At 45.1% G+C, this 25276-nt stretch overlaps 1 protein-coding gene across 1 annotated transcript in view; it reads left to right on the top strand.

Moving 5' to 3' along the window:
• The first annotated feature begins 18060 nt into the window (after nt 1-18060).
• The window catches only part of LOC125939800 (probable cytochrome P450 301a1, mitochondrial), a 31050-nt gene continuing 23834 nt past the window's right edge, over nt 18061-25276 (top strand). The window contains exons 1-2 of the mRNA XM_049655240.1: nt 18061-18066; nt 19266-19432. Of these exons, the coding sequence (XP_049511197.1) occupies nt 18061-18066; nt 19266-19432 (173 nt within the window). The remainder of the gene's footprint in view (nt 18067-19265; nt 19433-25276) is intronic.

Genomic DNA, 25276 nt, shown 5'->3' with positions numbered 1-25276 from the left:
TTGGCCATAACTTTATTCAAGAAAACTTGCTCTGTGCGAGTAAGGCCGCCCTTGTCGTAAAACAGATGTACTGGTGTAGCTGCTAATAGTCTCCGTTTACTGTCTGCTTTTATTTTAGTGCGAATGTAATACATCAGTGCTCTGCTAGGTGAGCCTCTGGCCAATATCTTTAGGCATAGATTTTGGTGTGGAAATGAAGATCCGATACGTTTTACACACTCTGCTCTGCAATGTGTGCCATGTCAATGGGAATGGTGTTCACCGCTCCCCATATAACTAAGAGGTCTGCGTGCAAGGTTGCACCCCGTTAAGCTGACATGAGTGATAGCCATTGTGTTGAGGTGCAGTTGTGCTAACCCAGGCCATGCTTGCTATGTCGCTTGTGATTGCAGCGTCTGTGTAGGTGTCATGGTGTGCTGCGGCATTCTTAGTTCTCTTTCAAATACTTTTCTAGCTTCCGCATTTCGTCTCCAAATGAAATTCTATTTTGGGCATGTGTTGTAGGCTAAGTGAAATTCTTCTGGGTCTCGGGCCATTCACCTTGAAAACGCAGAAACTGATGGCACAGCAAATGACAACACTAGCATTCACATGAACTGCTCTGCCTGTTGCGATAACTTGTCTTTAACATACATGGTGCTGCACATCAGCGCAGTTGTGCTTGAACAAAATGTTTTTATTCGATTAAATTTGGCTACTCTTCTGCATGCAATGCGCAAAAATACAAAATGTGCAAGACTTGGCACTCAAGCCCTTACACTTTCAGCTTTACAGCTCATCAAAGGGAGTGTTATAGTGGTAGTTCTTCGAAGTCATTTCTGTTTCAAGGCCGTTTTCCAATTACGTTGCTTATAACTGCTTGATTGAAGTAGATAAAACCAAATATGGTTTAATGCTGGTTGTCCCGTTATGTGCCTGCTAATCAAATTTTATCTTTGGAAGTTGTGGGATCTTGCTTCATAACAGTGTGAGCAGTCTCATGTTTTTCACTGGTCGATCTGGAGCAGCCGCTGCAATCCTGGAGTGGGTGCTCGGATTTCACCGCCCCAAATCTGCCAGCGGAGAGCAAGAGTGCTCCGCGGTGGATCATACCACAATTCTGTGCTCACATGTCACACAAACAGACTTCAGCTCTGTCCGTTTACTTGGCCACTATAGTCACCTTCCTACAGCGAGTGGGAGTGATGTATGCTTCTCATCCTATTTGCGCCTGAATCTGCACCTCAGCAGCAGAGCAAGTGAGAGTAACCTGGCACAAAGCAAATTAAAGCAAGTTCGCGCCACTTGCGGTTTTTGCAACTTTTCGTGCCACTGTAAAATCATAATGCCTATTTCAATAGCGAACATCATGCCTGATTCTATCACTAAATAATGATCCTTTCATTTCCCCCACATGTCGTGACACGTTCTGAGTAGTTGTCACTCCCTTTGATATGCGAAAGCTGTACAGGGGTGCAATGACGGACAACATAGTGGAAAATCCTGTATAAAATTTGACCACCTAGAGCCTTGTAGTGAGTGCTAAAAGGTTATCCCTTGCACGAGTATTTTTGCATTTTGCTCCTATCAAGGGGCTGCAATTTTGGGTTCAAACACACAACCTTTTGTGTAATACAGTAGCCACTGAAGCAGTGTTGCAAGCAAAGTTGAGCTAATCCACATCATAGCACTGCGCATCATTTTTACACACCTTCTGGAATGCAGTCATTAGTTCCCAACTCTTGTCACGACTGATGCTGCTGCTTGATGCATGCAGCCACCGCCATTCCGCCTGGGCCACGTGGAAATGGCAGAGAAGTTGACTTGCTTCAGGCCACGTTGCTTTCAGAGCTGCTTTTTGTGCCGCTGAATTGTCGGTCATGAATGACTGTGGGGTCTGGAAAATATCATCGAGCATGTTGGCACGTTCTTCTGATTGGAAAGCAGTGAACTCCTTTATACCTTCAAGGTACTTTACAAATATGATTCATTTTGGATGACAGATAAAAAACTATGAAATGACCTTAGAGTAGGATGTACCCCCTCCAAGCAAATTTCACTGCACCAGTGGTGTTACAAAAGCTGTTGGTCTCAGCACCTCACAGATATGATTGTAAACCTCTCTATTTTGCTTTACTATTATGTATGTGAGCTACACATACATTTTTTCGTTTTGTCAGTTCTCCAAAAATTATCTGACTTAACTGTATCAAAAGACATACTTTAATTAAACTTTGGCCATCGAATGACAGGTGCCAATTACAGGTGCTCTTTTGCAAGCATATTACACAACCTGATTATTGCACAAAGCATTCACATTAAGTGAGATGTGGTGCTAAGAAGAAATATGATATGGTATTTTCTCTTCATTTACAACCCACACTAATCGTTTAATAATTCAGACTTTTACATCAGCCCAGCTGTACTTTAAAAGTATAGCTTACCTACATGTAAGCCACCAAAACAGAATGGATATTTCTGTTTCAAGAGGCCAAATGCTGTCTTGTAGCTTTCCGTTGTCTGAGAATAGTGCATAAGCACAGAAATCAGTATAGCACCGACTGGAGTAGCTGTGAGCACTACTGTAACGGTAGCCTGTGACTCGTCACAGGAAGCTGTTGACTCCACAAGGATGATCTCGCTTGCAGCTTCCAAGCCTTGCATCCGCTGCATGATCCTTGTAATAACCAACACCGCCCAGCAGTTGCCATCCTTTGACTTGGTCGTGCTAACATTTACCCCTGCAAGAATTTACAGATAAGAAGTAAAAAGAGCAGTGTTTGAACACATATTTTGACACTTCTAAAGTGTTGCATTGCCTTATCAGCATCTTTTAGCCTGACGGAACCAAAGCCAACTTTGAACACAAAAGTACGGCTTTATTCAAGTGAACACCATGCAAATCACGTTGTTACCCTTAAAGCTAAGAAATGCATATTAGCGCAAGCAGATAAACTCTGAAAGTAGTGGAAAGAAACTTAGTGTGCACCAAACTTCAACTGCTTTATTGAGAGCAGTGTAAAAAATTACACCAAATGCGCATGTGTGCAATGGCTACTTCAAGAATTCTAGAAACATGCCAAGCAGCTGATTCTCATTCCTAAACTTCGGTACCCTGGGGCACGCAATGGCCAACGATTTATGCTACTATGGAAAGGTTCGAATAATACTACCTGGGCAAATTAAAATGCATCTCAAGCTGGATGCACAAGTTTCAACTTGCCCTTTTCACTTACATGTGCAACAGCAATAGGGATTTGATTGTTGCGTTGTGCTTTGCAAAGGTCTGATTGAGCCACAAAGGACTCATATATATCCAGATATCAATATAAAAGGTTGCTGTCAGCTTTAATTATAGATAACATTACAATTCCTTTCACTCCAGAGTATGTTACATATGAACAATTTTGTATTGCATTTGAATACTGCCATTTATATGTACAGAGTAGTGTACTAAACTTCACCATACATGTATTTTCTGTAAGCTATCCAATTGTAAACTGCCCTGGAAGTTACTGGCGGCAAATAGATAGCATCTGTTGTACATTAATTCAGTAACAAAAAATGTAATGCAAACTAATTACTACCAAATTCAATTTGATCATGCACTTATCTTTCTCCTAAAATGATTATCAGTGCTATGAAACTTCATCCCACCCGTATAAACGACGGCGTAGCGCGACAGGAACTACTGCGAACGGCGCAAGATGCATTGAGGCAAGTAAACTACTTGAAGTGGTGGCGCTACATGCGCTGATGTGGTTCCGATCATGATAGCCCGAATCGCTCTTTAGCGCGTTTATCCGTCCGTGTCGAACCATTATCAACCGTGACCAACCGCACTCCGCCGGCGGCTACGTATGGCGCGTCCGCGCAGGCCCCTATCTTGAAAGCGATCTGAGATGGGGACACAGTGCGTCGAGGGCGGATAGCTTCACGCGCGCTGTGTTCTCGCCGCTTAGTTGGCGTTGAAGCGAGAGGCAGCATGAAGGTCAATTCACTCGCCGCTGCGGGCCCTATCAAGGTATAGACGTTTTCACGAGGCCGCTTCCGACGGTCTGGCGTTGAGAGTATGTATCAGTGTTGCCTGTTCGGTCTGGACTGTGAGCTTGCCTTGCGCTTGCATTGCGGAGTGGTAGCTTTCCTTCGATGTTTCCGTTTATTTTTGTCACGAATGACTTACGCTCGTAAATAATGCCATATATACTCATCAAAAGGCTACAGGCCAGCACTGTGCAGTTTATGGGTGCACAAACAACCAGTGAAAAATAACGATTTTTGGGGCTAAGTGTGTCCACAACACAGCACACCGCGAGACCACTGCCGCTATGTGGTATGTCCACGCTTCGCCGGTTTCCTGCATCACCTGAGGACTTAACATTTCAGTCTAATGTGAACCAATGCACACATCAATAAATACCGCATTTTGGTAAGCTCTTTTCGACATATTTCCCAATAGGTGGCGATAATTGTCAGCTCTTCGATGCAATATTGTCTCGTATGTAGTGGCAGAGGCTACGTTTGTTATTCTTTCAAACACGACTTCATTCCAGTGCCTAATACGGGGGTCACACGGCGCACTTTGATCGTGATCGAGCCCGATATGGGTCGAATTTCTTGGTCGTGATTGCGGAAGGAAGCCAAGCGCGGTCGAACATATCGGTCTCGATCGCTATCAAAAGTGGCCGTGTGACACCGGTATTAGACAAATTGGAGCACTCTGCGAGAGAACTAGCCGGTAAATACACTTCGCAATGATCTGGAAAAATCGTGTCCTATGGAAGATGTATGGAGACCCTGTGTCCACCAAAAGATTTTCTCTGCGTTCGCACGCACCCTGCGCGGCCCTGCCCATAAAGGTAATTAACTTCAACAGTGTGGTGCAGCTTCGAGCTCACCCATCTTTGAGCGTTGTCTATGTGCATGGGCAGCAAGAGAATGCAAAAACTAACGTCTCAACCTCATCAGCGCAGCCTAGCGCCAGTGCTAGAGTTCGGGAACCGTAATGCGCTAACTGTGCGTGGGGAAACGCGCTAAATGAGCCCGCGCAAGTAATAACCTAAAAAACGGTATTGGAATGGGTACGCGGGCAATAGCATCATGCTAGGAAGATAACAGTAACAAAAAATATTCCGACAGTCCATCAAGTGAAATACTTACGTGCGTGCAGTGACCGCTTCGCTGACCACTAAGCGCTTTTCACTCACAGTCAGTAGTGGTTTGCAGCGATATGCACATGTATTTATTCGACAATGTTAAGACTCGACATTACTTTATTATGAACATAGCACAGTAAGAAGGTGTAAGGGTAACAAGAGAAAGAACAGATATGGCCGTAACCTGCAATATTATTGGCATATTTCGCTTCAGTGATAGCGCACACGAACAATTCTTGCCGTACGCGATATCTTCAATACAAGCTTCGCGCACGATCTACGTTAAGGTTCACCGTGAGCGAAGTTTGTTCCAAATTCAGACATTCGAAAGAAAAGCCATTCCAGTTAAACAAACGTAAAAAATAGGTAAACAACATATCTTTATAACAAGTCCTGTTATAATCCCTATTGGATCGACAGTATGTATAAATAAATAAATAATACTAAATACTAAAAATAAAAATCTAGCACCTGGGCTGTATCAGTTGCGCTGGCATCTGTGATCACTGATGCGTGTCGGTTCGCTGCAGGTACCGCGCTGCCCGATAGCCACGCTTATGCTTTGACATTTGGTTATAAGCACCCTGCACCGCACCAGATCCAATAAATTTTGCGTGATTGAACTGTTCAGTTGCGTCGGAAGCGTATGGAGTAACCGCCGCATACCTACCAACCACTCACACGGTCGTCGGGCCGCCGGCGCCTGGTTCTAAGCATTGCCCGACAGCTACTTACTCGCCTGCTTTCGCTAAATGAGACAACCCTCAACCGCGAAACGTAATGGTGATCAGTATCAATCGACGATACGGTCACATGTGCCCAGCAATAACAATGAAATATACCACTGATTAGGACGCCAGGTCTCGACGAAGCAGACGAGGCTGCCGCCGCTACCGACGACGAAACACCACATCCACTGGCTGGGCTTGCTGTTGCCACGGCACACTACACTGAGGGCTCACGCGAGTACGTGAAACATGTAACAAGTCAAGCGGCACAAGACAAGCGAAGCAGAAGAAAACAATCGAAGTAATGCGCGCCGAAGATCACACAACCGAAGTGCGGCCGGCTTGCTCTCGCAAGACTCACAGTCCAAAATGGCGGCATAACATGTTCCGACGCTAGACGTCGCCCGTGTCAGCCAATGGCGCTGCTCAAACGTCGGTTTGTGAAAAGGTCTATATGTAGACTGGTAGCGTTGGTTGCATAGAAGCCCACATGTCAACAAAATGGATAACCTGCTGGGGCAATGATGGAACCTATTCGGGCAACAGTAGGTTCTCCAGGAAGGTGAGCGAATAGGATGGAAATAAATGACAGTGCCACAGAGTTTCAAAAGCAACTTCACATTTATTCATCTAGAATAAGGCAACCAATATGACTGACCAAACAAAACACGTTTCAATGGATAAAAATACTATGGGCAGCACACAGTCGTAATGTATAGCAACATATGCGAAACCTTTTCACAGAAGGTTTCACAGTACGAAACCTTTTCACAGTACAAGGCACGCCCTCCACAATGACGTGCCTCATTATCAGAATGGTTTTGGCACGTAAAACCTCAGAAAGAAGAAGATTCGCAATTCCGGGCGACACCACGTATTCATATTCAACAGTTATCAGACAAAAGCCAGAAGGTACTTTTTTTAGATTTGAGAATATAAAATGTTCGGCAATTTTGCAGCACCTGCACGGTAAAGCGATAGGTCGATATTTTGAGGAGCTCGCTTTGTTGTCACCTCCGTGAACAGGAACTACGTTTGCTGTTTTCTAGTCAACACGTACTTCACACCCTGACATAAATATTTTTGGAATAGAACTGGTAAGAAAGTGGTAATTGAAATAACACAATTTTTCAGAACGAAGTTGGAAATATTGTCAGAGCCACAAGCTGAACTTACAATAATTGATTAGAAGGGACGCGACACTTTGTTGTGAAACTGTTGTGTTGACAATTTTTATAATGTTCTGCCGTTGTAGGTTATATCTCCAAAATTTGGTGATTCCACGAGCGACGATTCGAGGTATCGTTTGAAGTATTCAGTTTTGCCTATGTTAAGTGCTCAAAACTGGTACCGTGAATGACTTCTGAAATGGTCACTGTCGTTTTCTTAATTTTAGTGACACATTTCCATACAGTAGAAGTGCTGCTTGCTGGGCCAGTTGGTTCATACTAAAACTTTTTCATTTAATTTATTATGCCTTAAAGGCCTGTCTAGGCTTTACAGAGGGGAGTGGGTTACAGGTCATATCAACATTATTACATAAAAGATGCAAGATAAAAAAGTACAATTTGACAATAAATTCGGTAGGAATAAATGAGCAGATAAAAAACATGCTATTACAAAAATACAAGATACACAAGTACATAAAACCGCATTCTAGTAAGTAATGTTGTTTAAGCCATCACGAAACAAGTAATTATCACGGATGGTTGCAATGTTTGCGGGAAGGTGGTTCCACTCTAGTGACATCTGAGGTACGAGTGACTGGAAATACGTATTTGTGCAGCGAGAAGGGACGTGAACCTTGTAAGAATGATCGATGCGGCGGGATACGTAGTGTGGAGTAAGAATGAACGCATCATGACGTGCTGTATGGTGAAAATTTTGTGAAGTAATGATAAACGGGAAAATTTACGTCTAGCTGCAAGAGATGAAATAGAAGGCTAGCTTTCATGGCTGTTACCGTAGCAGTTTGGCCTTTAAGGCCCAACTACATGTACGCGTGCCGGTGCGCGGGCTCGCGCCCGCGGCTCGCGCCCGCGCGCCTTGCGTTTGCCGCACTTCGTGAGTAATGGCGGTTTGAACCTACTAGACGCGCGGGAGCGCGCGTACGCTTGGGTTTCATTTTCGCTTTGGTAGAGATTGTTACGCGATGGCAATCTCCCAAGCGCCGGCGTAGAAACCTTGAAGTCGTGATTTGCGGAGGGTTCATTCGCAGCTTGTTGGTCTGATCTCTCCGGGGTTGGCGCTCATAATCACGTTGTGTGATCACTGAATGTTCGCTCTATTTTCTCTGGCATCATATTATAGAGTAGAGCAAAAGCAGCATATTATTGTGTCTTTGGTAAACTTTTCTTTGTCGACAACATGGGTAGTGAAATCGCGCTTGAAGAACGGTTCCTGAAGCGTCCTTGGCCCACCAGCGGTGTGCTCTGCTGCGTGGTGCTTCAGGCCCCGTGAAAGCTGAGCTTTCGCTAAACATGCCACTTACCTTTTCGTTACAGAATCTTCAACCTAATTTAAGAACCTGCAAACACGGTGTAACAGAGACTGTATCTCCTCATTACACAAACTGACGGCGGTAGATGACAGCTTTTCACTTTCCGTGCTTTATTTATTGCGCACCATCTACCATTAGTACTAGACCACATTCGCCACTGAGCAGCTTTGTACTGAGCGCAGCGCCACTTTTGCGTCATGATACGTAGAAGTGGCCAACTACGCTCCAGACGTGATCGGTCGGCACGGCCTGCACAGCTACTCCTCTAGCCACCATAAACGTATTGTTGCTATAACGAACTTGTCTCGTTAAGCCTACGGGCGCCAGAATCGCAGAACAATGTGAGACACCGGGCGCGCTATGCGCTCATAACTAACATATCAGTCAGTGTAGCGAAATCGAAGGCTCAATTCAATAGTTACTGGCGATCAACGCAATCGAGAACGTCGCCATCACGAGAATTCACGCTGAAGCGGCAGCCATGGGTGCTGCTACGTTGGACAACGCTATTTCTCAGCGTGTGAGCATCAGATATCTGTACTCGCGACGCACTTCGACGCGTTGGATCTGTCCTGCACCATCTGCGCATGCGTGAGGCGCGTGTGCGCGAGCTGTCGCGCGCCGCAACACGTACATGTAGTTTGCCCTTATGAACTGCACACTAAAAAACGAACGGGACGTCGAACAAGCGAAACATCACATGCGCAGCCGGCCTCGCTCAACTCGCTCAACTCGCTCATCTGGCGCATGACGCATGCACAGCACGCATCTGGCGCGTCTGGCGTGTCATTCGCTTGTCGCCAGGTAACGCAAGAAAAATAAGTCGCAAAGTATACGTTCATTTATACGAAAACTGTTTTTAGTTTCAGGGGGAAAGAAAAAAAAAAACATCTGTTCACTAAATTTCACATTCTTTTCTTTTTTCGATGCTCGCCTCAGCTAAGGGCTGTCACCATACTAGCGTGATGTGTTTCCTGTTGCCAGTTTCCACCTAGTGTCCGCTCCTGTTAAATTTCTTTCTCTATGAGGTGGCATACACAAGTGTACTTATTTATCCTTCTCTGGGACAACATTTCACCTGCCCACAACTTTGTGTTATCGCTCACCACAAGACGCGCTCCATGATTTGGACTCGAATGTTATCGATAGTTCTATCCGTTGTTTGCTGTCAGCGAACCTTCTGTAATCTGACTGCATGCGCGACGCGAATTGCGTCGTCCTTTCTGGAAGGCATGCGGGCGCCAGTGATTACGCTAAAGCCTTCGAAGAGTCATGTATAAAACCTTACGCGCTTGACCCGTAGACCAGGTATTCGATGATCGCCGACCTTGCTCGCCGGTATCGTCGTGCCGGGTGTTACTTGCTTTACTGGGCACAAGTTCGCCTAATAGATTAGTTACGTGATTCACAGTTCTGTCTACTGTGTTCTTCACCGTCACTACAATGGGACAAGTGGTGGATGTGCTTTTGTGTCCATGCGCCGGACGCCCCAGTCCAACCACGCGCCTTGTCATAAGCGTTAACTGGACGCCAACGCCACCCGGGCCATTGAGCTAGCCGCAGGCTCTGAAGTTTGCCCCCAGAAGCACGGGCTTTTCACCCAAGACGAGTAGAAAGAGTGCAAGTCACGTACCACCATGATAGTGTTAGTTGTGTTGCTGCGTTCAAATTGGCCCAATAAAGAGTCATTTACGGGATTCACAGTAGAGCACTGCACGGGCCGATTTTTGCGGCCCGGGCCCGGGCCGGGCCCGTTTTTACATTGGGCGGCCCGCCCGAGCCCGATCAAAACTTTATGGCGAGACCCAGGCCCGGCCGGGCCCGGAAATAATCTACGTTACCCGCCCGGCCCGGCCCGCCACCCCTTTACCTTAAGCCCGAGCCCGGCCCTAGCCCGACTCGAAACCGGCCCGAACCCGGCCCGAGACCGAAAAATACATGTTTTTCAGAGTTGAGAAGCCCGAGAATAACTCGCAGACAGCCTGAGGCCCGGGCCCGCGTCAAAAAACCCGAGCCCGGCCGGGCCCAGGTCAAAAAGCACACACCGTGCCCGAGCCCGGCCCGAGCCCGTGAAAAACTCCTCTACCCCCGGGCCCGGGCTTTCGGGTAAGCCCGAGCCCGTGCAGTGCTCTAATTCACAGTTGTCACTACTGTGTTTTTACCGTCACTACAACCAACTAGTCTCCGCCGCACCATGTCGTGCCCTGCTGTGCAAAAATTTCATGAGAACAAAAACGTTGACCGATATTTAGTTATTTCGAAACCGTTGCTGCTCGTGTCTTTATATTTTTCAAGACGAAGCGGTATTTTTCCGCCCGTGACAACTACCGAACATAAATTATAACGACCTTCCAAGCATTTCCTTTCAAGAAAAGCCGAAGCATGACACCCCTCCCTCCCCGTCCGGAGAGTTCTACCACTCAATTACACTTTTTTCATACCTTGGTGAAGTATGGCACGCCGGAATGCTTTTTGCCTGAGGCGGACACAGCACAATTTCTGCACTGCAGCAGCTAGCGAAGGTACCGCTTATGTGACAACTTCGAAACCAAATTATATAGTTTTTTTGCAAATTCCGAATCACTTGTACTTTAAAACACCCGTTAACTATTACATAAAAACTAAATTATCGAATGCAGCACCACGCGCTATTTATTGACAGACACTTTTTCTGTCCAGCTATATAAAAAAGATGAACAGATGGCGTACAAAGCAAAAGTTCTCGCAATGCACAGAGCGCTGCCCTATTCCGCCACTCATGTCCTTGATAGAACATCTGCCAGACAATAATTTTGTTCAGTTTTGTTACTCGGAGAGGCACAAAAAGAAGCTAGGCAATAAGCGTAGTATAGTAAACCTAGCTTCGTGTTCGGAGAAAGTGCGCCGCGCCGCCGAGCACCATCACCACATGCTGCGTATTTTAATGAACGCCGTGGAGTGCTTCTAGGCCTTCGTTATGCAGAACCTTTAGTGAGACTTAGACATGCGGCAAGCGCTCATAATGCAGCGTTACCGTTCTCGGAAATACCGAAGATTCCAGCATTTGCCTCTGGTCGGAAGTGCTTGGATTTATTTTCCTCTTATCGGTGAGTTACACCAGCGTCTGCATTTTAGGGAAATATTCCACGTATGTCATACTTCAGAGGTATTGGGAGGATATCTTTCGCAGGCTACTCGAAAAAGAAGCGAAATGTGCAACTAGTAATCTGCTACTACTTCAGCAGATAAGAGTTCAGTACATTACTAAATGCGTGCGGCAACTTTATTAGGCGTTGCAATGCTGAGCTCGAGGCCCGGGGTTCGATCGTGGACGTGGAGGCGGCATTTCATTGGAGGCCAACTGCAAAAGCACTCGTGTACCTAGGCTTAGGTGCACGTTAATGAATCCCAGATGGTAAATTAATCGGAGTCCCGCAGTGCAACGTGCCTTATCTGTCGATCCTGCTTATTGCACACGATATCCTAGGATTAAATCTTTAACTGCAATATTCGCGAGACAACAGTGTTTTGGTTTAAAATAAGCTTGATTTCGCATTGGAAGATAACGCGTCGTGAACAAAGAGATACGGAAAAAACCTCGCGTAGTAACAAATATTTTATATTATGTACGCAGTGTGTGTGTGTGTGTGGTGTGTGTGTGTGTGTGTGTGTGTGTGTGTGTGTGTGTGTGCGTGTGTGCGTGAGTGCGTGCGTGCGTGCGTGCGTGCGTGCGTGCCCGTGTATATGTGTGTTTGTCGCGACCTGCACACGTAACTGTATATTGGAACAATTTTTCGCCAGCACTTGCGCGACATAGGCAAACAACGCCTAAATGCACTAATCCCTCGAGTGCGGTTGCTATCAGTTTAGACAAAAAGGCTCTTGACCAGCATATCTTATATTTCTACGCGCGCGATCTTACACTAAAGGAGAGACAGTAGTGGTCGCATCAGTTGAAAATTTATTACCGCTTTCATGATAAACGCACAATCTTAATCAACTGCGTCCGCATGTCATATATGTGACCACAACAGATTCGCTTCTAGCAGGAGTGTGATAATACGAGAAGAAAAATACTTCGGTGAACGTGACCAATCGCCCAAATGTGAATTTCTAGGATGGACAGGCAGATGGGAAGTGACACTTCGGGCAAGTGCACTTCGCTGCAGGAAGTGGCACTTTGGCAAGAAGGAAAAGGGGACAGTGTCGTTCGGCTTTGATGGCAATACTGGCGGCAGTTTGGTACGCAGGTAATCAACATGTGTTATTCTAGGCAATATTTATAAATAATACTGAGTACTGCTGTATTGGGTCAAGCATTTATTGTGCGTAGTGTAGATAATGTAATTCACCGTGTGGAGATGGGTTTGCACAAGGCTCACCCTGCGAGCGACGGTCAGGAAAGTGCACGATTCTCCTCCACTCCGCAACGCACAAAGGCGCTACGGCAGGGTTCGTCGACTCTCCGACACGACGCAGAGAAGGCTCCGGAGTCAGTTCGCCAACGGAAACGGGTTTATTCACCCAAGATACAGCACAGTGCGATAGTCATGGCGCTTACGGGCAAGGCTCACCTGACAAGGCCGATCAAGTACGCGCGCCCGCTGCGCTAGGGCTAACCGGGTCACGCTTCAATACAAAACAGCATTGCATCCAAGGCAAACTGAGAAAGAATGGCAGTTTCAATTGCAGATGACTACCTATGGTGTGGTGATGCTCATAAGAGTTCAAATCACAAATAAATAGTTTCAGAACTAGTGCCGACGCTGTACAAAGCATAACATTATTTTTGAAGCACTGATGTCAAAGCTACAAATTTTGGCGCAGTAAGTTAGTTCGACGACCGCGCTCACTGGTGAGTACGTTGTAACGCCAGTGTCATAAACTGCGATTTCACAGCCTGCGACTAACAATAACGACGACGTGCACTCCCTTAAGGTGACCGTAAATCCTTAAAAAACCTAATGTGATTTTTTTAGAAAGTCTCTTGAACTTGTTCAGTAGAACTGCGTTGTGTTGACTTTAGTGCCTGCAGGCTTTTCCTGTGCAGTTCCGAATTATTTGGCCACCACGTCCTTATAGGAACTCCAAAGACACATTTCGATAGAATCGCTGAATGCACTTGCTTTCAAACCCTAACAACAATTTTCCATAGAAGATTTTATGAGGTTATTTCAAATAGGGCGACATACAAATTCCTATACAAAATTTCTATGGTTTGAAGATGCTAAAATGAAATTTTTATAGAGTCTTATTATGGACTCTATAAAATGGACTCTATTTACAGACCCTAAAGACAAATTTGTATAGAATATTTCTATGCAGTTTTCTTTTGAAGCTGTAATGGTAAACTTCTATAGAACATTTCTTTGGTGTTGCTTTGAGGAACCTAACGGCGAATGTCTATGGAACCTATGTCTATGTCGGCTAAGTGCTTGCAATGAGCCAAGCTTATAGAGAACGGTACTGTAGACATTAGAACCACAGTAAATGCAGCGGAAAAAAATTGGCACTACACCCACAATGTGACCAGTTTATGTTACAAAGTTATGCAATACCGATGTCCGGGTATCACATAAAGGGTGGGTATTACGTAGATATTACGCAAGGTTTTCCACAGTGTTTTTTTTAACGAACGCTTGTTACTTTCATGAAGGCAGATGAGGCGTTGATGGCAGCGATGTGGTGGGGAAGGCGCGTCTAATCTGTAGCTGCACTTCAGAATAGAACAAGCTGCATAGAGGCATCAGACAGAACTTGCAACACACAAACTGTGGGGGTCAACGTGCTTCTCGTCTCAAGCTGGTGGTGCTAACGTACAAAACAAGAGAAAAAAATATCGCAGTTTTGCCCAAAAGGCGAAGCATCGAATGCGATACCAAATGCAAATAGTACGAATGCGAGTAGACAACTATACGAACTAAGGATAGTTGTTTTATCGGCCGTATAAACTTGTAAACATTCGCTTACTAACGTAACAAGCACGGTGTAACGCGTGTACAGGTAAACATGACCACATCTCGCTCAACGATCGCGGAAACTCGCTATCAAAGCGCTCCAGTGAAGAGGCGTGGCAGCTGCAGCGAGCGAATTGACCTTCGTACTGGCTCTCGCTTCAACGCGAACGTCGAAAGCACAGCGCATACGAAGCCACCGGTACTACCTGCACTTTGTCCACATCGCAGGTCGCTTTGAAGATGAGGCACACGCGGGCGCACACTTTTTCCACGTCACAGATCGCTTTCAAGATATGGCGCCCGCGCGGCTGCCGCTGGAGTAAACCTCCTCCCCTTTCACGCCTCCTCTCCCCTGTGCCTCGTACGCGACAGAAGAAGCGCACTTCCACCCAGCCTATCTCCCTCGTACGAGCGAGATGGAGCCGTAATTGTCAGCTGACCCCCGCAAGCTTTTACTCGCACATACAGCCTACGGCGCACGGCGACGATGTTACCGCGTTTGGACTTAATACGGAACCTCACAGCGACGTCGATGACCACGTTCCCGGCAGAAATGCGCTTGAAGTGTCCATATATTGCTGTCGCATTAAAAAATCAATGAGAGACTCAACAGTAGTTGGCACTTCACAAAAACAGGCTTGATTCGGACAAGAAATTTTCGCATTAAAACTGCAGAAGCACCTGCTGTTCCAGCAGTGCACATCAAATGGTTGGTTACTAAATCCCTCATATAGATTTAATGAATGTGCACAAAATATCTCTGCGCCGCAATGTGACGCGTCCGCCCTAGGAAACCACACTGAACCTAAACAACACAGCATTGTGGCCTATAAGTGCAAAAAAAAAACACACGGACAGTACTTGTAAAAATGCGGTGAATAATGGACCTCGTAGAGAAGTACACCATCTATTGTAGAAAGCCTAAAGAGCTTTACTTTCGTTGTAAGGGATAACATTTTGAGATCAGACCGCATATTCCAAAATTATGGGTGAATATACAAACCAGACTGACGCACACAGTACCTAAGGAAAAGCTTTATCTCTGGAACTCCTTCTAATACACGTGAACAGTGAGAAAGAGAGAGAGAAAGTCAACTTTTATGGATGCCAGCAATCAGGGGGCAGACGCAGCCTCCCTACGCCGAGCAGACGGCCGAGATCCCCTGATTCTCAGCTGCTACCTCGGCTATCTGGATGGCCCAGACCTGGTCTTGTTGGTCTGAGCTGAGCAGCAGGGTCTTCCACTGCTGCCGGTTCTGAATTTTGAGGCCCTCGAAAGGAGCCGCCTTGGAGCGTGCCCATAGAGACGACGCGGCGGATGACCAACGCCTGCACTAAACGAATGAGGCCGACCTCCCTCTTGCCGTAGTGTCTACTGGCAATCCGTTTGATTAGCCTTAGTGTTTGCTGTGTGCTGTTTTCTAGAGCACAGTTTCTCGAACACAATTTCTCGAGTAGCCTACTTTACCGCATTCCATTGCATTTCTCACTGTAATACCCATTGGTGGGTATCACATATAAGGGGTGGGTATTACGTAAGTATTACGCAAGGTTTTCCACAGTGTTTTTTTACCGAACACTTGTTACTTCTTCTATGAAGGCAGATGAGACGGTGATGGCAGCGATCCGGTGGGGAAGGCGCGTCTAGTCTTTGGCTGTGCGATGAGAAAATTATGACGAGCAGGCTACAGTGCGTGCGCTAGGCCAAGCAACATTTAGTGGATGGCCTAAATGTTGTGTATCTGTTGTGTCGATTTATCAATGTCCTTGATAATTTCTGCGCTATCGATGTCTGCCATTGTATTTTTGTGTTCCTGTGCCTGTATGAATATATCGGATACCACCATCGTCAAATTCTTACCCTTCATTTTGTGGGTCCCGTGTGAATTGTTGTGGCTATAATGAAGTAATCGCTGCCCATGTCGTTTCGTCTGTTCGCCGTCTTGGGGTCCTGTGTATTTGTAAACGTGATGTCGGATGTGGTGCCCACGCTCACGCCGTTACCCGTGCGCGTGGGTTGTTGAGAATCCGTAATGAGTGTGAGCCCCTCTTGTTGTGAACAGTGAAGTCATTTTTCTAGCAGCAAAGTGACCGAATTTGATCCGGTTTCTTACATTAAAAATAATAAAATCGTAGTTTTTTCCATTTAGACCATCACTTGTTATTAAAAATTTTTTGACAATTGCAAAATTCAAGAAACATATTCCCTTTACGACTGTAACATGCACAAAAAACTATCAATTCTGTAAATTCTGTATATCGGAGTTGGCGCCTCGAGCTTTAGTTCGGGGAAAACTCTGGTTTCCCTACTAACATACATTAAAAGACATTAGTGATTTTGTGATAACAACACGACTAATTTCAATTAAATATGTAGCATTTGACAAAGTTGAATTCACGTGGCTGTAGAAAAAAGATTTTAGGCGTAGAATCTCGAAGTAAGATTGGCTGAAAGTTGGCAGGATTCAAAAAATAAAAGCACAAACGTTAATCTTACGCACCTCCGCACGAAAGACAGATATCGCTGTTCTGCAGATTGCATTTGTTATGTCTAAAGTGAAGAGATTTGATATATGAATTTAAAGCTTACGTGAAATTGGTACAATGTGTATGAGGAATTTGCAAGACCCACGGGGTCTCCCCTTCGTCTTCTCGGGACCTAAATAAAGTTATTTCACTCACCCATTCGCTAATTTGTGCTCGTATTGCAGAGCAGTGTATGATACGTGAATGTTTTCAGCTTTAGTGATGGTATTAAGTGCAACTAACAGAATTGTGATATTCTTTTTTTAGTGAATGTTGTAAACTTCATAGCTTCATTCCTTCAAATTTGGTAATTTTCGCGAATTTGTATAACAAGCCGGCTAGTTGCGTCGATTAATTCGTTTCATATTGCTACTGCGCTATGCGAATGATGCTTTTTCTTGCTTTTTTGAATAGCATGTACACTTTGATGTAACAATATTTCCCAATTTTACCCAATTTCTAACTGGAGCCCTGTAAGGTATTCATATATATATATATGTATAAAGTAATGCGGTTGGCCTTAGCATTCCTCGTCGACGGTGAAGCCAGCAAAATGCAATTGAAATTATTTTTAGAAAGGTGTACTGAACATTAAGCCATAATGTCTAGTATGCACGGACATGCCATATATATATATATATATATATATATATATGAACATATCCCAATAAATATTTACATGTATATAGTTGTAGCGCTATGCTAAATTCATTTCAGTATTTCAGAAAAAAAGTTAATGTACAAATTGTAACAAATAAGCGGCAGAACGCTCCACCTCAATGACCACTGTGCAGCGAAGAGGGGCAGCTGTTATACAATCACTTTTGAGAATACTTTCACTTTTTTGAGATTTTGTGACACTAGAGCTGGGCCGATGCGCCTGACGCTAGAATGGCATTGATAGTGACAAAGAAGTATCTACAAAAGTGATCACACAAGAACATGTCCCCTGTACAGACGGCCAGTCACACAATAATCCCATCTTCTAATGACAAAATATTCCCATGTATAACATAAGCAAGTCGTAACATACATGAACTAAGACAGACATCACACTATGCATAGCCAACAGATTTTTGGAAGACAAAGGGAATGACCTACCAGCTTTTATTTTTCAGTAGGTGAAGAAACGAATATTCCTTCCGCTGGTGACCACAGTTTTCTGTACTATGCTTAAATATGCCAGTATTCACTTTCTCACGCGGGGCTTGACACTTGCAGCAATCACAATAGCCATGCATGTAAGTATCAATTGCATGAGGACCAATAAGATTGTGTTATGGTTGCTTTCACAAAATATGTTGGATGACTGATAATCTGTGCTATTGGGAACATATTCGCAGTGTCACTGTCAGATAAAATAGACACAATATATTCGTGCTTTATAGTTCAGCAAAACAATTACCGATTTCTAATCTAGGATCACTGAATGTGCCATATGTGCATCCTGAACTCAGTGGTGAGATTCGAGATTTCTAAATTGCATTTTTTTAAATTCCGTTTTAATTAAAAATGGTCCTTCTTGCAACATGGCTTGCGAAAAACAGGGAATGTAAGTTACATTCAGGAATTATGGAAATTTGAAAGATCATTGCATAGTTCTATATGTGAGGCAAATGATTTAGCAAGAAATAAGGTGACTGAAACAAGGCCCAACAAACACATTTGTTATTACTGGAGGTTGCGCATAAGTTTGTAAACATATTCTTGCCACTTTGAAGAGGTATTCCTCATTGATTTTCTTGGTCAATTGGATGAACAATCTAAATCCGGCGCGCAGTCTCAGTCGCGTCAATGCATGGTTAAGTGGGACAAATGTAGTTCTCTCTTGACTAAATTATGATACTCATATATATATATATATATATATATATATATTCATTGCACTAGGATGAGAACTAGCGTACATTGAATCACACGAAACACTGTTACATTATTACGCTAACTATGCCGTAATTTGACGTCAAACTTGCGCTTGTCCTCTGCGCGAATAAATTGGGAAAGGGCATTTTTACCTCTCATTAACCAGCATTAATGCGACCCCCTAATCCGCTGACGATGAGATTAAGCATAACGGCTTAATTCATCCAATAAAAATATGTAACTGCAAACCAAACGTAGGTTTGCATTCGTTTGAATGTTATAATTACTTATAATTACTATATTTACCTGTTGTTGCTTATCGCGTTATATTCACCACCATCATGCAGCCCATAGGTATGTTTACGCTAGAAGCGTGTAAAGATATACAGTCTACCTTCTCTTGTAAACAGCTTTCACTGTCTGACGATGTTTGTCATTGTGAGCTCTTCACATTTTGTGGCTGCTGACGTCATTCGCCAGTGGAAATGTTCACTGTCTTTGCAGGTCGGTATGATATCCGGGATGGCAGTGGAGCTGCGTGGGATATATACCAAAGGTATGGCCCATTGTGGTCCAGCAGCTACCGGGACGGCGGGCTATTGTGCGCCTGTTCAGCGCAAACGACATTCGGACACTCTACCAAGAGGAAGGAAGGACACCGCGCCATGTTGGATCGCTGGCTCTTAAGCTTTACCACAAAAGCCGAAAGCCGCAGTTCTTTGCAAATGACGGCCTACTGCACGCGTAAGCCTTATTTGTGTATATGTCGTCATCACTGTTTTCATCGCACACATGCGAAGTTCATGCATACTTACGTTTCGTGCTGTGCAACTCGTCTTTTATGAAATTCTTCAGTTAACTGACAAGTGAAGTTTAAGACAATAGGCCACACGAGCTCATTCGCGGATTTCTTGGTTTACTACACAATGCGATGGAAAGAAAGGCTTCCGACTTCGGTTGGAAACAACTCTCGATATTGCAAGCCGATCTTTCGTTCGGCTGATCTTGTTGGCCAAACGACAGCGAACGCAGTACGGAGCGTTCAGGGAATTGCGGTGCTTGTGAAATTGGTGCATGGGCGGAATGCTATTCGCATCACTGCAGTTTGCATTTAGGTGCATTAGCACAGATTAGCACATCAGACGTGTATAGCTTGGGGAACCAGCACTGGCTAGGAGTGTGCGACTGAAATATCCTGGTGTCATCCGATAGGGAGGACACCAGCATGGTACGACACTTTTGAAAATAACAAGCGCGCGCCTGTATCAACTTTTGCGTAAGCTCTATGCGTCCAACCAAGATCTGGTCCTGACCATGCGCGTTGGAGAAGCGCTTATACATTCTAGAGTGCCAGTTACCAGTCAGGCCTGAATCTGTACAAAAGTACTCCAAGGTGAGCGGTGAAATTAACAACGCAAAATCGCAGCATGTGGTGATGAAAACCGTTTCCACCGCTCACTAAGCTGTGTGCTGCGGTGCTGGTGTTAGTATGCGACATTTCACTGCTGGTTGCCTATAGGTGTCTTTGATTTGGTTGCACTTTCTGCACTAGGTCAGGGAGTGCGGCACTCGTATTTTTTGAGAGTGAAATCTCTACTACGCTATGTATCGCGAGGTCATTCATCGCGTCGCAGTGACCTTGAGCTGCCGAAGCGCGAGCCGTCGGAGCGCATGTGTGACGTTACGCCACGTGGTCCACTGCGAAGATGCGTCGCAGCTGCCCTCGCTCGAAGCCTCGCCGCTACGGTACCACGGAATAAGGCGAGGGTTTAACGGTTGCTTCGCCGGCGCTTGGTTGCTAAGTCTCACCATAGATGGCGCGCAGGCTGGGCCGTCTTTGCGTGCGCTTCAGCGCAAGCGAGAGGCTGAATGCAATCATCCAGTAGATATAGTTAGACGGCAGGTTGCAAAATCTCAAACCAAAGCAAAGTGGGCTGCTGAAACACCGGAGAAAATGAAGGCCAGATCAGCACGTTATAGAGAAGCTTACCCAGCGCGGAAGCGTGCAATAAGGAAAGACTGTGTGCATAGTCTTTGCAAAACCATGCCAAACAGACTTTTCGCTCGTGATAACTAGGTTTACAAGATAAACCTCAGCCAATATTTTTTTTTGGTGCAGCGCTCGCCCTCTGTACTTTCCTACATTTTTTCTGTGAAAGTGCGCAACGAGTTCTCGTCAAGTTCACTATCGGCCTTCACTTGCTCGGTGGGAGGTGTATCCCAAGTGCAGCATGTCCACGGCAGCACCCTAGCTTCGAGTAGACGACAGCCGCTTTTACCAGCACTTTTCAGTATCTGGTACGTTTCTAGCCTCTTTCGTGGTTATATCCTATACAGGGTGTCCCAAACACCGAGCACCAAGATTTAAAAATATGCAAATGCCCCGTAGCAGGACAGAACCAAGGTAATGTTGCTTACTGTCGTTTGGACATACTCAGATTATTTTTTTGCCTTCTGGCTAATTATATAATTAGTCTTAATTAAGTAATTAACTTCTCAAATATTACAATTAGATGAAAAGTGTCAATGAGAAAAATGTAGAGCAACATGAAAAATTCCCGATAGAGCCTTCTGTTGCTCAATCCGTGCTACTTAATTTGTTTTTCCGAGCCTGAAAGAATTCCGTGAATGCACGCAATATTGCCGCGCAATTGGCTGCTCGGGGCAATTCGGCGTCCGGCGGAAAAACCCGATGGTACGAAAACTCACGTGACATAGTGATGACGTCACGTTTCAATCTCAATGAAAACCGACCTGGAGCACACTCAAAAATTCACTCCGCCCAATTCGAACATTCAGTTGACCGACGATCAAAACCGACTTTGCCCACTCCCAAAATTGACTTGGCCCATCCCCCAAATTTGTGCGGCCCATCATCAAATGGACTTCGCCCAATTATATCACGTGACCATGTGAACACGTGATGTGACAGTCACGTGACCAAGAACCTGAAGTCGCAAAGCCACACGGCCAAGTGATGACATCATGTGACAATGTCACGTGAACTGGAAGTCGAAATAATATGGACGTCGTCCAAGTCGACACGTCCAGAATGCTTTCGCATTCAGTGCACGTAAGGAGACTTAAATGTATCTAACTTCTCTCCCACGACGACGTGCTTCATAATCAGATCGTAGTTCTCGCGTGTAAAATCCGGGAAATTAATATTGCGATAGCAATTATATGGACACTCCAAGCGAATTTTTGCCGTCGGCGTCACCATGAGGTTCCGTGTATATTTGAGTATGGTATTTACCGTGTCGTGCTATATGCAATGCGAAGATATGCTCATTATATTTCCATGCCATTCTAGGCCTAAAGTGGCTCATACGAAGTCTTACATTATTGAAAAATTTATTCCTCTAAATTTCGAGAACGGTAGACCTCAAACAAATGTCATGAAACCAAACATCGACTGCGCGTGCCGTTTATCTTAAATCTTTTAGGATCTAATTATTAAAAGTGCGAAACAATAACAGAGCTCAAGCCTGAACTTGATGTAATTTTACTTACGTGGCTGTGCACTACCTCCGGAATCGGCCAAGGAAGTACGTTTGAAACATACGCGACACGGAAAAGTGGTGCCAAGGCTGTAAAAAAGGCGTTGGCTTTAGTTAATAAGCATACATGAAGTTGTACGATGGCAGGATTCATAACAGAGGACTCTTTGCACAAGAGCTCCTTTTTACGGGCAAGCGTACATGCCCCGTCTGTGAATAAGCGAGATTATGTTCGGCCGCAAGAAAAGCGAGCGTCGGACGAGAAAGTCAGGCGAAGAGAATCGCGTGCCAAGCCGGCGAATGGACGCAGGAGCGCGCTCAGGGCGGCCTTGCGCCCCTTCATCGCGGATAATTCGAGATAGGTTTTGGGCTTGTGTGCATTCCTCTGCACTGGGCTTCTGCACGTTTAAGCACCCTCGCTGCCTATAGGGTTAAGTGAGTAAGCTTCCTCAGATGCTTTGGTATGTGGTTCAAATACCTATATTGTGCCCGTCCCCTCTCCTTTTTTTCTGTCTACTCTTATTATTATTATTATTATTATTATTATTATTATTATTATTATTATTATTATTATTATTATTATTATTATTATTATGTTATTTTTTAAAGGAAATGCAGCCGCCGCTACGAATTAGCGGACCGCACGGAGACGCTTTTTGCTGGTTGCCTCCTTTAGCTTTCTTTATTGGTGTGAGATGGCCACTAATGTACCTATAATTGAGTACCCACTTGCCCGAACTGAGTGTCAATTATGTGGCCCGTCAGAGCGCAGATTAGTGGGGTTGAAACGTCATTACGGCCAACAGCATGGTTTAATAACCAATTGGAAGTGTTCCGTTTGCAGCTGCTTGACTGAGGGCTCCCGGAACATTGCATCTCACTATTGGCAATGCTCAAGTGCATTGCCAAGAAAGCGGGCTACTAACCTTTTACCGTCCTCGGAGTCGTCCGATTGTGACCAGCATGTTACCGGCATACCACGATTGCGGCCAGCGTGCCGCGTTAACTGTGGCACCGCATTCCTCTGGTTCCATGGCGTGCCTGAGGGCTAGTCACCCTGTGGGAAGTGTTGATGGGGAATGTTCCTGGAGTATCCATCGCTCAAGAATAAATGTTCCAAGTGCGAGGTAGTCCTTTCGTCTCGGGTAGCTCTGGTGGAGCACTGCAGAAGGAAACATGACCTCAGAGCTAACTAGCGTTGCTCTGCTTGCAACGAGGCCCAGTACACAACCTCACACTTCGCTTCTGTGAACTTTGCCAAATGCCGCAACAAGAATTCACGGAATAAGTGTCCGTGTGTCTCGGGGGAAGTTAGCGCTCAAGTAGCCCCATCACACATTTCAAGAAGACCCACTCATAGAAGCTGCCTAGGATGGACCCGCGTAATTCCTTCGACCGATGCCTCGCCGGTTCGATGGAGCTCGCCTGACATCCGTCGTGTTGTATCGTTTAGGCTGAGCATAGATACTACGGCGCACAACAACCACACCAGCCTTTAGGTCGCTGGTAGGAGCACGCGGAAGATTGCTGTCCTTGTGACTACGACGAGTTATAGGACATAGAGTCCGCGGTGAGGCGGAAGCGCAAAGCTGGTTTCTCTGAGGGCTTTCGCAGCAGTAGGCCGGCTAAAGTACGACCACTGGTGAGAAGTCGGGGAAAGGGCTGGGCGGTAGGAGGTCAAACAGTCATCATCATAATCAGCCTATTTTATGTCCACTGCAGGACGAAGGCCTCTCAATGCGATCTCCAATTACCCCTGTCTTGCGCCAGCGTATTCCAACTTGCGCCTGCAAATTTCCTAACTTCATCATGCCATCTGGTTTTCTGCCGACCCCGACTGCGCTTCCCTTCTCTTGGCATCCATTCTGTAACCCTAATGGTCCACCGATTATCCATCCTACGCATTACATGGTCTGCCCAGCTCCATTTCTTCCGCTTAATGTCAATTAGAATATCGGCTATCACCGTTTGATCTCTGATCCACACCGCTCTCTTCCTCTCTCTTAACGTTAGTCTTAAGATTTTTCGTTCCATCGCTCTTTGTGCGGTCCTTAACTTGTTCTCTAGCTTCTTTGTTAACCTCCAAGTTTCTGCCCCATATGTTAGCACCGGTAGAATGCAACGATTATACACTTTCCTTTTCAACGACAGTGGTAATCTCCCGGTCAGGATTTGGCAATGCCTGCCGTATGAACTCCAACCCAATTTTATTCTTCTGTAAATTTCTTTCTCGTGATCAGGGTCCACTGTGAGTAATTGACCTAGATAAACGTACTCCTTTACAGACTCTAGAGGATGACTGGCGATCCTGAATTCTTGTTTCCTTGCCAGGCGATTGAACATTATCTTTGTCTTCTGCATATTAATCTTCAACCCCACTCTTGCACTTTCTCGGTTAAGGTCCTCAATCATTTCCTATTTCCTATAATTCATCTCCATTGTTGCTGAATAGGACAATGTCATCTGCAAATCGGAGGTTGCTGAGATATTTGCCTTTGATCCTCACTCCTAAGCTTTCCCAGTCTAAAGGCTTGAATACTTCTTCTAAGCATGCAGTGAATAGCATTGGAGAGATCATGTCTTCTTGCCTGACCGCTTTCTTGATAGGTAACTTTAAACTTTTCTTGCCGAGAACCAAGGGAGCTGTGGAATCCTTGTAGATATTTGTTAAGATATTCAGGTATGCCTCCTGTACTCCTTGATTACGCAATACCTCTATGACTGCTGGTATCTCTACTGAATCAAATGCCTTTTCATAATCTATGAAAGCCATATAGAGAGGTTGATTGTACTCCGCAGATTTCTCGATTACCTGATTTATGACATGGATATGATCCATCGTAGAATATCCCTTCCTGAAGCCAGCCGATTCTCTTGGTTGGCTGAAGTCAAGTGTTGCCCTGATTCTATTGGAAATTATCTTGGTGAATATTTTATACAATACTGAGAGCAAGCTAATGGGTTAATTCTTCAATTCTTTGATGTCTCCCTTCTTATGGATTAGTATAATGTTGGCGTTCTTCCAGCCTTCTGGTACACTTGAAGTTGTGAGGCATTGCGTAGAAAGGGCCGCAAGCTTTTCAAGCAT

Source organism: Dermacentor silvarum, chromosome 9, assembly GCF_013339745.2.
Source record: "Dermacentor silvarum isolate Dsil-2018 chromosome 9, BIME_Dsil_1.4, whole genome shotgun sequence".
In the NCBI taxonomy this organism is placed as follows: Eukaryota; Metazoa; Arthropoda; class Arachnida; order Ixodida; family Ixodidae; genus Dermacentor; species Dermacentor silvarum.
Note: the sequence above shows the minus strand (reverse complement) of the source record. Positions and strands in the feature narration are given on the sequence as shown.